This window comes from Choloepus didactylus, chromosome 14 (genome assembly GCF_015220235.1).
Source record: "Choloepus didactylus isolate mChoDid1 chromosome 14, mChoDid1.pri, whole genome shotgun sequence".
Taxonomy (NCBI): domain Eukaryota; kingdom Metazoa; phylum Chordata; class Mammalia; order Pilosa; family Megalonychidae; genus Choloepus; species Choloepus didactylus.
The window spans coordinates 65,681,549-65,695,365 of NC_051320.1; the positions used below are offsets into that span (position 1 = coordinate 65,681,549).

At 34.6% G+C, this 13,817-nt stretch overlaps 1 protein-coding gene across 1 annotated transcript in view; it reads left to right on the forward strand.

Annotated features, from left to right (window-relative positions):
• The window catches only part of PKHD1L1 (PKHD1 like 1), a 192,017-nt gene that overhangs the window by 79,797 nt on the left and 98,403 nt on the right, over positions 1 to 13,817 (forward strand). Inside the window, 13 exon segments of the mRNA XM_037802604.1 lie at positions 419 to 573; positions 2,848 to 2,970; positions 3,669 to 3,774; positions 4,084 to 4,194; positions 5,313 to 5,477; positions 6,377 to 6,498; positions 7,825 to 7,957; positions 8,411 to 8,603; positions 10,246 to 10,388; positions 10,808 to 10,912; positions 11,526 to 11,714; positions 12,377 to 12,547; positions 13,102 to 13,328. Coding sequence (XP_037658532.1) covers positions 419 to 573; positions 2,848 to 2,970; positions 3,669 to 3,774; positions 4,084 to 4,194; positions 5,313 to 5,477; positions 6,377 to 6,498; positions 7,825 to 7,957; positions 8,411 to 8,603; positions 10,246 to 10,388; positions 10,808 to 10,912; positions 11,526 to 11,714; positions 12,377 to 12,547; positions 13,102 to 13,328 — 1,943 coding nt within the window.

The following is a 13,817-nucleotide window of genomic DNA, read 5'->3' on the forward strand; positions in this document are numbered from 1 at the left end:
CTTTACATAATTTATATAGTTTATGCCAGTATTGGAAAGCTAAACTATTTAGTATAAAGGACATTTTCACATTTTCCTTGCTACCTCTCCAGAGGAATCAGTTTCCATTCCCAAAAGAGTGTTGCTCTTTTATATCCATGGCTTACAAGTTATCCATAAAGTGGGTTGATTTTATTAATAAAGATATTTGAGACAAGGTCAAAGTTTTAGTTGCTTTAATCATGTAATTTTTGTCTCTAAGAAATATATTAATTCTTAGAATTAATGCAAATTAGAAGATGCAAATTTCATTTTTACTATATTGGAGGACATTTGGTTTACAAGTGATAATCCATAGCACACATTTCAAGTGTTTTAAATATAAAATTGGTTTATAAGTTTTTGACTCCTGCTCTTTGCTCTCCCTCCATGAGAGCAGGTTTCCCTGCAGCTGTGTCAGCTGCAGATTTACAGTTTGCTCTCCAGAGTCTTGAAGAAGTGGGACAAGTTTCAGTGACTCGAGAGGGAACCTGTGCTGGGTACTCATGGAACATCAAGTGGAGAAGCCCATGTGGAAAGCAGAATCTTCTACAGGTTCTCTCACTTGTCTTTGTTTCTGTTTTCCTCTATGTATAATTTGCCTATTTACACCCTACCTCATTCCAAAAAAGAATTTGAGATTGTGTATATAAAAAATGTAAACTGTAGATTAAAAACAGAAAAAGAAATTGAGGGGAAGATTTTTCAATATTAAGTTGACAAGGTGTCTCTTTCAGGAATAGCCTTTGGTGTTTTGTTCCCTATCTCATATGGAAAAAGTCCAGGACTCTGTGTGTTAGAAGACCCTTGATGAGGGCAGGGGGAGCCCAGGCAGGACTAGTCTGAGGATAAATTCAGATGTATTTTAATGGGTACCAAGTAGCACCAGCCTCACCATCTATAATCCTAACACTGTAGCTGTATTTTGGAGCCTTGGATACTTTTGTGGTTTTAGAGAGGACATTTTAGAATTCATAAGGGAATTACACTCTAAGCTCTCATCTAATTATCTTTGATTAAAGCATGCAAGGAAGTAGGGGAGGGGAGTTGAGCCCAGAGTATGTGAAGGAGAAGGGTCTGGAAGAGACTTGGTCTCAGACTGTCAAATATTAAAAAGGTGATACTTTTCTAGTGATGATGGGAGTGTGAGGAAACAGTCTTTCTCATGTGGTGTTGATGAGAATGGAAATTAGTACAACTTCCTTCTCTTCTTAGAGGAGAGGTTAATATCATCTGAATATAGATGCCCTGTAATTTAGCAACCTCAGGTATATAATTCTATCATAATGAAATAGTAACACAAATGTGAAATTCTGTATGCACAAAGGTAGTAACTGTAGCAGGGTCTCTCATAGCATAAACCTGGACACCTAAATCCCCATCTATCAGAGAATGGTTGTTTAAATGACACAACATTAGCATGAACACTATACAATCATATGCAGATCCATATATGCTCACCTGGAGAGCTGCCCATGACATAAGGTGGAAAAAATGGCAAACTGCTTCTGAAACTAGTTCTGGAGAAAAAAGAGGAAGAGGAGGAGAGGAAGGAGGGGAGACAAAAAGAAATGGTCTATAAACATAGTAAATGAGTCTGTGTGGGTATGCAAAACAGTCACTCATAGAGATGTGGGGTTATTTTAAGAAAACACATGGCCTGGAACCAGAACTGGAAAATTCTGGGACTGAGACAGTTCTAGCATCTGGTCTCCCTCTTGATATTTCAGCTATTGTCTCTTCCATTCTCTTTCTTCTAATAAAGTTCCCCTGCATATTCATTATTTCTGCTACCTCATCACGTTGGCTCTCACAAGGCCCAGCGTGGAGATTCTCATCCCTTTGCTAGCCCCTGTCATTATCAGAAAGCTACAACATTGGTAGGGGGGGTTGGAATGACCAAATGCTACATTTTGATTTGATTTGATTTGGTTTCGTTTTCATCATTGACAGAAAATGTAATTCCAGGAGGGGAAAGACAAACCAGGGTAGTCAGAGGTGAAAAGTGCTAAATGGAAAATGTTGACCCTCAAGTGGAAAGAGGACTCAATTATTCAGCTATCATTTATCAAAGTATTTATATTTAGAACAAGCGTAAAGCACTGTATTAGCCAGGGCTCTCTGGAAACAGGACTAACATAGGGATTGGCTCCCATCTCTGTGGGATTGGCAAATCCAAATTCCATAGGGCAAGCTGCAAGTTGGGAACTCCAATGACAGTTTCCATGAATTCCCCAGGAGACTTGGTTGGCTGAAGTTGAGAGAGAAATTCTTTGTTCTGACTGCTGAAATTATCAGTTCTCCTTTTAAGATCTTCAACTGTTTGGATGAGACATCTCTCATTGCTGAGGGCTATCTCTTTCGTTGATTGTAAATGTAACCAGTCATAGATGCAATCAACTGATTGATGATTAAATCCATGAAATATCCTCACAGTAACAATCAGGCCAGTGCTTCCTTGACCAAAGAACTGGACACCATTACCTAGCCAAGTTGACACGTGAACTAATCACAGACATTTTTAAGAAAATCAAATTCTGTAAATTCATATTCTGGAGACATTTTATTTCTTCCAAAATTTAAAGTTAACTTTAGTAACTTAATGCAAAATTGTAATTGATGCAAAGCTCTTATTTACATTTTTTCTTGGATAGACTATGCTCCTTTTTGAAGAGACTCATTTTCCAAGAAATGTGACTAAAATGATTTTGAATTTCTTTTACAACTTTTGGCTTTTGTTCATTTCCAACCATCCTTAGATTTAAAATGTAAGAACAAGTGTGGTCATATTTATAGTCTTTCTGATAAAATAATTTTGTGTAAAAATAGATTAATGATTCCAACATTATTGGACAAAATGCTAATATGACAGTTACGAAAATGAAGGAAGGTGGCTTATTCAGACAACGCATACTTGGAGACCTACTTCGTACACCCAGCCAGCAGCCACAGGTATTTTTGAACTGTTTCTCATAAAAAGATATCATTTTAAATGTATAACTAGTGTATGATACATTAAACATCTGGTAAAGTGGGGGGGGGGTGACATCTTTATTTTCGTAGAAATATTAGTGTTAACAGTAGATTAACTCAGTAATATTATTTTATGATTTTTGGGAAAATTATCCCCCTTAGGATAAAAAAAATGGATTTTTTGTCTCTAATGGTTAGAATTTGAAGACATATTCTTTCATTTAATCTTGATAGTAACTGTGACATAATTATTAATATTACCATTTTAATGATGAGGAAATTCAAGTGCAAAGAGTTTAGGTGCCTCACCCAAGAGTAACCTTTTTTTGTTTCATGGCTCTAATCACCACCAGACAAAACATGTATTTACTTGTTTGTTTATTTTTAGTCTGATGCACTTTTCTACCTCAACTTCTCTGGAATATAAATTGGGAGATTAGCAGGGGCACTGTCTGTCTTGTTTAATGTTATATCCCTGACATTTATGACATCTAGTGGCCACATTTGCTTAATGAACAAAGGAAGAACACGTCAAAGCAGGAAAAATATAAATTCAATAGACTAATTTTTGTAAACAAGTAGAATTCCAAAGTTTCATTCTAAATGCTATGCATGTGCCACTGAACCATGCTGTCTCTTTAACCCTGTTTTCTAGCTCTGTGTTTTTTTATTTGAAGGTTGAAGTCTATGTCAATGGAATTCCAGCTAAATGTTCAGGTGACTGTGCATTTGTGTGGGATCCCATGACTACACCCCTTGTCTTGGCCACAAGCCCTTCTCAAGGTAACCTCCTGCTTTTTAATTGGGAGTGTGGGGTGGAAGGCAGCTAGCAAAAGTGTAAACTCTTATTATGATTTTTATACACTGGATAATCCTTTCCATTTATTTCTGTCAACATACAGAAATGTGAAGCTGTGTAGAATCATTCAATGGGAAAAAAAATAGCATGGCCAAATAAATGTCCTTTTCTCTTACTTGCTTATAGGTTTATTTTTGAAGGTTGGGTATTTTTCTCTGAGAAATATCTGATTTTCTAACAACAGATTCTATTTTTGTCATTTCCATATTGTTATTTATTTTCAATATTTTCAGGGTCCTATAAAGAAAGTACCATTCTAACAATATCAGGCTCTGGATTTTCTCCTAGTTCAACTATTTCAGTCTCAGTTGGACCAGTAGGTTGCTCTGTTCTTTCTGTGATTGGTAAGTCCTTTTTAGTTATTATTACTAAATTTAATTGTTCTCTAAGAGAAAGTGTAATCAGAGAGCAATCACAATTATGATTACCCTGTAGACTGCCCTATAGAGTTATGAAATTGGTAACCTGGTCTGGAAGATGCTTTATCTTTGGAACCTTTGGTTACAACCACTTACTTCTTTTTCACTGTTGGTTTTGAATGTCCTTATCCTATGGCAGTTGATTTTTTTTCTCCTTCATAAAAGTGGTCACTTAAACTCTTTCTTGCCTTGGTGTATCTTTGGGACACAAAAATACATGAATTGCAACTCTGGTGTTCCATGACATGCAACTCTGCCCGTGCTTTGACAACGTCACATTAGTCATGCTGCAAGAGGCAAGTCCATCTTTCCTTATTCTATTCCAACAGAGGCTGTATCTTTAACATAGAATTGAAAGATCATTTATATTTTGTACCTCTTCAAATAAAAAGGGCCAAACTTATTTCCTTCAACATTATCTTTTATCATCCTAGGTATTTTCCTTAATTTTAATAGATTGGAATTAGATAAGCAAATATAACTTCCAAACCATTTGTGTTGTTTTTAAGCTAGATTTTTAATCTAGATCTTATATGCACTCTTGAGATCTAACAGTCAAAATTCCACCTGTATGTAAGTGCACATTTTCTGTTCTAAGTGAAGTGAAAATATGTTTTCATTTGGCTTTTGATCACCTTTTTTGATAAAACCTCATATTTTACTCAACTTTGAGCATAAGCAATATATTGGGCCAAAATGTTAAGACTCTTTCACTTATGTGGTCTTACAGATTAGGAATTTTAGAAATTATTACAATAGATTTTTTTTTTTTTTTTTGCTACTGTAGCAATCAGGAGCAAATTGTTTACTTACTTTTTTTAATTATTGATTTGCCTGTTATCTAGGAGGGTCTGATGCATAGCATCATGTAGTCTATAAAATTTTTTTTCCCCAATTGATATATGAGTTGTTTTCCTTAGAAATATCTCTTAGAGTATAAAAATGAAAGCCACTGTTAATATTTGCCAATATAAATTTTCGGTAATCTTATCATACAAAAATATTTGTTTTATAATTTTCTTCTACTTTTTTTAAATCACTAGAAAATGAGATCAAGTGCCAGATTCTGAATGGAAGTGCTGGACACTTCCCGGTTGCTGTGTCCATAGCTGATGTGGGGCTAGCCCAGAATGTCGGGGGTGAGGTGTTCTACTTCACCTATCAGAGCCAAATCTCGCACATCAGGCCTGTTTCTGGAAGCCTAGCAGGTAATAGTTAATAATTCTAAAACAAGAAAATTGTATGCCTTTCCATCATTTCATTGCACTGTTTCTGGGCAAGGAACCCAAAGCTCCCTCATTTAGAACAAAGGAGAGTCCCCTTTTAGAAGGCACAGTGATTACATGGCTGACTAATTCTTTTGTTTCCTGGGAAGCACAAGGAAGGGTGACTGCTTATCCTTACATCTGAGGTTATTGAATTAATATCATCAATTATTGCATGTTCCTATAACAAGCTCATCAATTATGTCAGGATAAGATTTATTAGTTATTATTCTGCTTACCAGCTGCTTCATTTGTAACCACAGTCTCAATGGAACTACTTGACCCAGAAAAAGTTCTGGGAACAAATCAGGGAAAGGAAGGCTGATGCAGAGGAGGAAAAGAAAATAACATTTTTCCTCTCCTGCTTCATTCTGTTTGTTCATTTGTTCATTACTTTATTGGTTTTTTTCTTAGTTTTCCTTTTATTTAGAGGTATTAAAATTTGATTAGTGAGGGTCTTAATTCACTCTCATTTCCCACCCATGGGATGGTTGAGCAAACAGAAACAGCATAATTTCGTTTTAGGATGAAGAAGGAACTGCAAAAAATAGTAGTTGTTGCTGGTAATTCCCCAGAGAAAATGGTAGTTGCAAATCTATATTATTTCATTAAATCAATTATTCCAGTTCCTTTTTAGTTCCAGGCTTCAGAACTCAGGCTTGGGTGTGTGGTGGTGATTGGACAATACTATATGTCCACAATTCCAAATCTAGTCCTTGATTTATTTACCAGTTCATCTCTTGGATGACTGGATGATTCTTGAGTGATGTCACATTGTTGCCCAAAAGTTTCTTTTTGTTTTAGTTTATCCGTTTTGTTTGTTTTTCGTTTTTCTTATGAAGGCGGTACTCTACTGACTGTGTCTGGATTTGGCTTTAATGAAAATTCAGAAGTATTAGTTGGAAATGAAACCTGCAATGTGCTTGAAGGGAATTTCAATATGATAACCTGCAGAACACCAAAAGTAAGGCATCAGGTTTCAAACACTTTTTTTTTCCAAGTCAGAATTCTTATGAATTAGAAGACATCTCAGTAGAGAATGGCAGATTTACCTGGAAATTGCAAACTTCTGTTTCTTGCTACAATAATTATTTTTTCAACATCTGTCTGCTAAGATCCAAAGACAAAACATGATCTCCACATTCTAGAAACTTAAGATCCCAAAGGAAATCAGATGTATAAACCAATTCTAAACAATGTGTTTTCGTTTGAAATAATAGAAATAGACAGAAAATAAAAATAAAATTCCAAGAGGGTGTCAGAAGCAGTTTCACAAAAAAGTTGATGCCCTACCAGAGCTTGAAAGATGAAGGGTGTTTACCAAGTAAATCAAAGGCTGAAAAAATACATACAATAAATAATCTTGTTAAGAAATCCAAGAAAATAATTCTAAACATTTTTAGTTTTTATAAAGGAATATTTTTAAATGTATTAACATTTCAGTTTGTTGGCAAAAAGCAATGTGAAATTCTCTTTGGAATATTACATCCTTTTACCAATCATCATTTTTTCATTAAAAAATAGTGTTTAAATTTAAACCAAGTCCCCTGTTTGCCTGTTATGTGCAAAGTGATGATGAATCCACTTATACACATGTGCAAAATATAAATAAATGAAACAGAAAAGCTGTGGCAAACTAGATGGGTATTATGTAGTGTGTAGTGACAATCTGTAGGAAAAGTAAATTTTAGTACATGTTGGACCGAAAGATAAAGAATCAGGAGTATACAATAAATTAAAACTGATCTTGTTTAAATTATGTGATTCAGTTAAACACTCTATGTGCCTTAAATATATACTAGATGCTGGGAATTTCACATATGCTATAGTAGTTAAAGCACCAAAAATCTGAGAGGTCCAAGTGTTCTTAACTTCTGGAACTGAGTGATTTTTCAGTGAAGAATAAAAATTACATTTGAGTCTATTTTAAAAGCAGGAAAGTCTAAACTTTCAGTATATTATGCTTTATCATTTAGTGAATTACTTGTCCAGAGCATCTCACCTGTATTATAGAGCCCTTGGGAATCCAATTCACTAATATAATTGCACTTAAATTTATCATGAACATGTACAAAATGGCTATAACATATACCTTTGTCTAGAGAATTCATACATGCTACCTATATCTGACATCACAATTTTCTCAATATCTAAACACTGACTCTGATTCATAACCTTGAAACAGAACATCTTCAGAAGTTTATCTTGAATAATTCTATTTGTTTTTATCCATTAGATTCCTGAAAATTTAATATTTTATAATTTGTCATTTTTTTTACTATTATTTTAGAGAATTGGGGGTACCGTTGATATTTCAGTTATTACCAATGGATTTCAAGCCATGGAAAATGATGCTTTTAGTTATAACTGTTTACAGACTCCAGTTATAACTGATTTTAATCCAAAAGTTCGGACAATACAAGGTAAGAAATTCTTCAGTAAGAACCAGTTACTTAGCATAGACACAGAAATCAATCCAGAAAGGCTTTTGAAGCAGTTTCTCCTACAGTTCTGTTTTGTAAAGTGAAACCAGTCACAGGTTTTCTTTGTGTGTGCATATTTTGTTGGGTAGGGGGAGGTGGTGTTATTTATTTTTTTATCATAGATTGGTCTATCTGATACTTCACTTTGAACATGTAAAATAAGGGGAGAAATATTAAGTTTTAAAAAAATGTGCTTTGCCATCTTTTTTTCCTTTGTAAAGTAACTAAATGTGGACTTTATTTTCTTTGTTCTTCCTTTTGCCTCTGAAACTGTTCAGATTTCCTAAATTCAATAAAAGATAAGAAATGAGTTGATTTATACAATTTGCAGATTTCACACTGGATAATAATCTGAACTTTCTGTAAAACTTTTTTTTTCTTTTAAAATAAAAGGAGACATTAATTTAACATTAAAAGGCTATAACTTTGGAAGTGAACTCACACAAATCATGGTATATGTTGGAGGGAAAACCTGCCAGGTTCTTCACTGGAACTTCACAGATATTAGATGCCATTTGCCCACGTTGTTTCCTGGAAGACATGACATCTATGTGGAAGTCAGAAACTGGGGTTTTGCATCAACGAGGTATGTTAATGAACAAAAACTTGAGGGAGTTGCAGAACAGATGGGGCTAATATTATTGATATTGGAAAAGAGTCATTAACCTTAAGTTGCAGTTGCTTTCGTGGCCTTAGCATCTCCTTATTGCAAAAGGTTCTGCGAATATCTCATAAAGTAGAATATGACACTTAGTTTTGATGCCAATGCCATTTAGATTAGGTTGTAAGATTCTCTGTGGAGCTAGGTTTACGTATATGTCACATGATTTGCATTCATTCAGGAAATACTTATCACATAGTTTGGGAGCGCACTTGCTCAGTGCTGGGGCCACAGTGTGAACAATAGTGGCATGTCCCCTGTTGGGGAGACTGACTTCAAACAAAGGATTGCATCAAGAATTTAATTACAGATGTGATAAGTACTGTGAACAAGAGGCATCAGGTACTGTAGGAGTATATATGATGGAGCTAATATCCCAAAGGATGGGGAGGGCTCCTCAAAAAGGTGACTATTAAGCCAAAATGTAAAGGATGGATAGGAGCAGCTTCCAAAGAAGAGGATGGAGCAAGTCCCTCTCCAACTTTATGTTCCCTTTGGTAAGTATTTAATATTTCCTTCCCAGAACCTGTTTGTTATTTGGTAAAATTTTAGTACTGGTGTAAAGAAGTTACCAGTTTGGAGCAATTAGGAAAAGAGGGAGCTGAGATTTAGGTATTAAAATGAAAAAGGCAGATAAGGCTGGTGTCAGAATGGAGGGAGAAGGTTTTGCAATGAAGCATATGAAGCATTGTGAGAAGTGAAGGAAGATGAGCAACTGTAAACAGAAACCTCGGAACTACATCCTCTTAGGTTTACAGGGTGGAATTGAGATGGGCTCATGGAGAGCTGATGGCTTGTGCTTTGACATGATGAAATAATGGGCAGAATTGACTCAATTAAAAGTTGTGTATTTGTGCAGAGGTCAAGTATTTATGCTGGGGAAATTAAATAAAAGTTAATTTAAAGACTTCTTGAGTTACTCTGCCTCTGCAGTCATGGTGGGATCTGGGATGTGTGAGTCAACTTCTATATATTAGATCAGAAATGCATTGTACAGAGGGGGAAAATGACTCAGCAGGCATGGTGTCTGTAACAAAGCAAAATAAATTAAAAACTGTCTCACTGAAATAGTGGAAAGGGAGAGTGTGACAAGTTTCCAAGAAACATTGAATGGTAAATTCAAGTTATACACAGCTTTTTATTACTCATATAAAATGTATCGAATTTCATTGCTATCCCATTTTTAAAGGAAGTGCTGCCTTTAAGTTTTACTCTAGTGAATATATAAAATATTTTAATGGATTTCATGTATTTATGACCTCAGTTCTCATAACCATATTTTTTCCATAATAGTTTAAGATCCTCCATTTCAAATTCTCTGCCATATTTTTTTCAGAAATCTAATTTTCATAGTTAGGGAGAAATAATTGTACATATTATATCCAACCACATTGGGACCATGATAATTACCAGATTATCTAGTTTGAAAAATTAATGTCTACTTAAATATTCAATGACTTCCTCTTGCTAAAGGAGATGTGTATTACAGTGAAAGTTTAGCAATATGAGTCCATGGAAATCTCAGTGAAGTATCTATTCTTTTTTTTTATTTTTTATTTTTTTGCAGAGACAAGTTAAATGCTTCAATACAGTATGTTTTGGAAGTAACTAACATGTTTCCACCGAGAGGGTCTTTATATGGTGGCACCGAAATCACTGTAATGGGCTTTGGGTTCAGCAGGATACCAGCTGAGAACACTGTTCTCATAGGTAAGAGCTTCATTCTCACAGGAGGGTGTGTGATCATTTTTCTCAGCTCAGATGATGTGCTATAGGTGCATGGTGAGTTGGTACACACATACTCTTAATCATGGAAGCTTTATTTTTCTTTTAGTCTATAAGAGGTTAAGAGTATTTGGTTAAGGTGGTAGGGAAATCTGGAATACTCCTTTTGATTTCAATAAATAATTATTGTGTGTTTAGTGTATATAGAACACCTAAAACAGGTAGGAGTCTCTGTTCTGAAAATAATCAGTACTCAAACATAAATACTATCTAATAAAAGTACCAAAATTCCTACTATATAAGGCAGAGCTTCTGCAGGGTTGTTGTTTATGAATTATACTTTATCTCTGTAGTACACAAAATGGGAAAATGTTATTTATTTTTTACACCCTTATTCTTTCTAGGGTCCTTCCCTTGCAATGTGACTTCGTCTTCAGAAAGTGTCATAAGGTGTATTCTCCATTCAACAGGGAATATATTCAGGGTTACCAATAATGGGAAAGATTCAGGTATCAATTAATATTGATAAATTTTAAATCATGAAGGCACTTTCTCCCTGGAATTCATTTGATTTTTATTTATTTTATACTTCAAAGTAAAGTATTCAAAAAATAAATATTGCTGTTTCTTTCTGTAATTGGTCAAGTGTATCCCCTTGACATAGTAGGGGGCACATATAGTGTGCACAGGTAGTAGTTTTGAATCTAGAAGACAAGAGTCAAAGGTTCTAATTGAATATGCAAATTGAAATTATATAAATTTTTGCATGCCTGTTTGCCTGAGAAAATTCTTATATTTAAAGAATTGATCTTAGCTTTATAAAATATTCCCTGTTGTATTTCTGACCAACATGGTTGTTGACATTCTGATTTCTTTTCAAATTGTCTCTTGACCATGGGTTATGGAGTTTTATGACTCATTTGACTTCTTATCATCTTACTTTTTATTATTTCCATTTATTTTTGGTAAGTGTTTAAATTTTGTACATAAAGTTTTGCAGTGTTAATTAAATGTCTTCATGAATGGCTATATAATAATGCAATAAGTTTTTGCATTAATCGTTTTTAAAATTTACTTTTTTTTCCATTTTTTTTCAAAATATGACTCAATTCTTACTACAAGTCTATGGATTTGGTTATGCCTGGTCCCCATCGGTCTTAAATGTGTCTGTGGGTGACACAGTGACATGGCATTGGCAAGCACTTCCATATCTTAGGGGAATAGGATATAGAGTTTTCTCTGTCTCCAGTCCTGGAAGTGTACTTTATGATGGCAAAGGATTTACGAGTGGAAGACAAAAATCTGCATCTGGTATGTTTCCACTTTGTTGAATTTTGCATCATGTCTCTTTTTCATAGATGTAATAAGAAGACATTTTGATTAGATTTTAAATACTTTTATATAAATAATACAAACATGTACACAAAGTGGTTTAGTTGGCATTTTATTAATGAAGTAAACATTTTATAAATGAATGTAAGCAAGGTATTTCATACATATTAGAGAGAAGTTCTGATGTTAGAAATAATTTATCGATACTGTGATAATCAATCAATTGAAAAATATGCAGTATTGAAACAAGCAAAATACAGTCATACAAATCTTGTAGCGAGTCATGAACTTTTGTTGATTGGAATCAGCTTTAAAATTAAGTATTATTTGTTTATTTTTCATTCCATATTGAGTTTTTCTTTAAATTTTCATAAGTTGTGCCAGGCTTAACCTGGTTGGCTAGAAGAGTAATGCTGGCTCTTGTCTTCCTGGAATGTAATCTCATTATACAAGATAGCTCTTTTATAGCCAGTAAGTCATTTCCATTTCCTTTCTACTTCCTATTGAAATACCACACTGATGAAAAATAGGAAATCTGTCTTCTGAACATGCATTTAAATGGTCGTTTCAAGTTTTCTTGCACCCTTTTCAAATCTGCACTAATTGCTTGTGTTTATTATGTACGACTTATTTTATGGCAGGTTCATTTTCTTACCAATTTACTTCACCTGGAATCCATTATTATAGCAGCGGGTATGTGGATGATGCTCACTCCCTTTTTCTCCAAGGAGTCATTCATGTTTCACCAGCTGAAACCAAGCACTTTCCCCTGCACCTGTTTGTGGGTGGCACTGAAGCCACATATGCTCAGGGTAAGACAGTCAAAGATGAAAGCTTGGACACCCAGGTGACCCATGTGTAAGTAACCTCTCTGAAGGAGGAGGCAGATGACTGGGGCTAACCCTGCTTCCATCTCTTACTAGCCACATGACCTTGAGTAGGTCTCGACTGCTCTGAGGCTGGAATGTGCTCTGTAATGTAAGGATCATGTTAATGTTGTCCTGCCAGTCTCCCAGAATCCTTGTGTGCCTCAAATGAGATACAGTGTGAAAGAGTGCCTCAAAATGTATTAAAATTTAAGGTGATGTTATTGTTTTATGTTCCCCATGGAATTCTGACCTTAGACAAATTGAAAAATAAGTTAATTTTATATCCGGTCTTCTCTCTTTACTGTACCATTTTAGTTCAGGTCTTCAAGACCTTTATACTGTTTGGGGACCTTCTTGTCATCAGAAAAAAAAAAAAAAAAAAAAAAAAAAATTTACCAGCATTTAAATCACCTTCATCAAAGTAAGCAGCAATGCAGTCTGAAAACAGTTCTTTTAGAATGTTATCCACGACTTACAGGCTGTTCTTTTGTCTAAAGGAGAACCTGAGAATTTGCACTTGGGAAGCTCTGCAGCAGGCTGCCTAGCAACAGAACCCCTGTGTGGCCTGAACAATACTGGAGTAAAAAATTCAAATACATTGCTCTTTGAGCTTTCTAGTTGTTTTTCACCATCCATAAGCAACATTAGTCCATCCACTGGAACAGTAAATGAATTGATAACAATTACAGGACATGGCTTCAGTAATCTCACATGTGCTAATAAGGTAAGCATATAAATATCTCCTTTTTAACTTTTATATACTCAATAAAAGGAAGATATATTGGCTGTAACCTCATAATTTAATTTTTAACATCTTTATTGAGATTATAGTTCACATGCCTTACAATTTTGCCAACTTAAATTGTACAGTTTGATAGCTTTTAGTATATTCACAGAGATATGCATCCATCACTACAATCAATTTTAGAACATTTTCATTACCCCCAAAATAAACCCTTTTAGCCTCTCCTCCCCACTCAAACCCTTCCAATCCTCCCAGCCCTAGACAATCATTAATCTACTTTCTGTCCCTATAGATTTGCATATTCTGGAGATTTCATATAAATGGAAACATGTAATATGTGGTGTTTTAAAACTGGCTTCTTTCGCTTAGTATAATGTTTTCAAGATTTATCCATGTTGTAGTATGCAGCCATACTTCATTTCTTTTTATGGCTGAATAATATTCCATTGTATGGATTTACCAAATTTT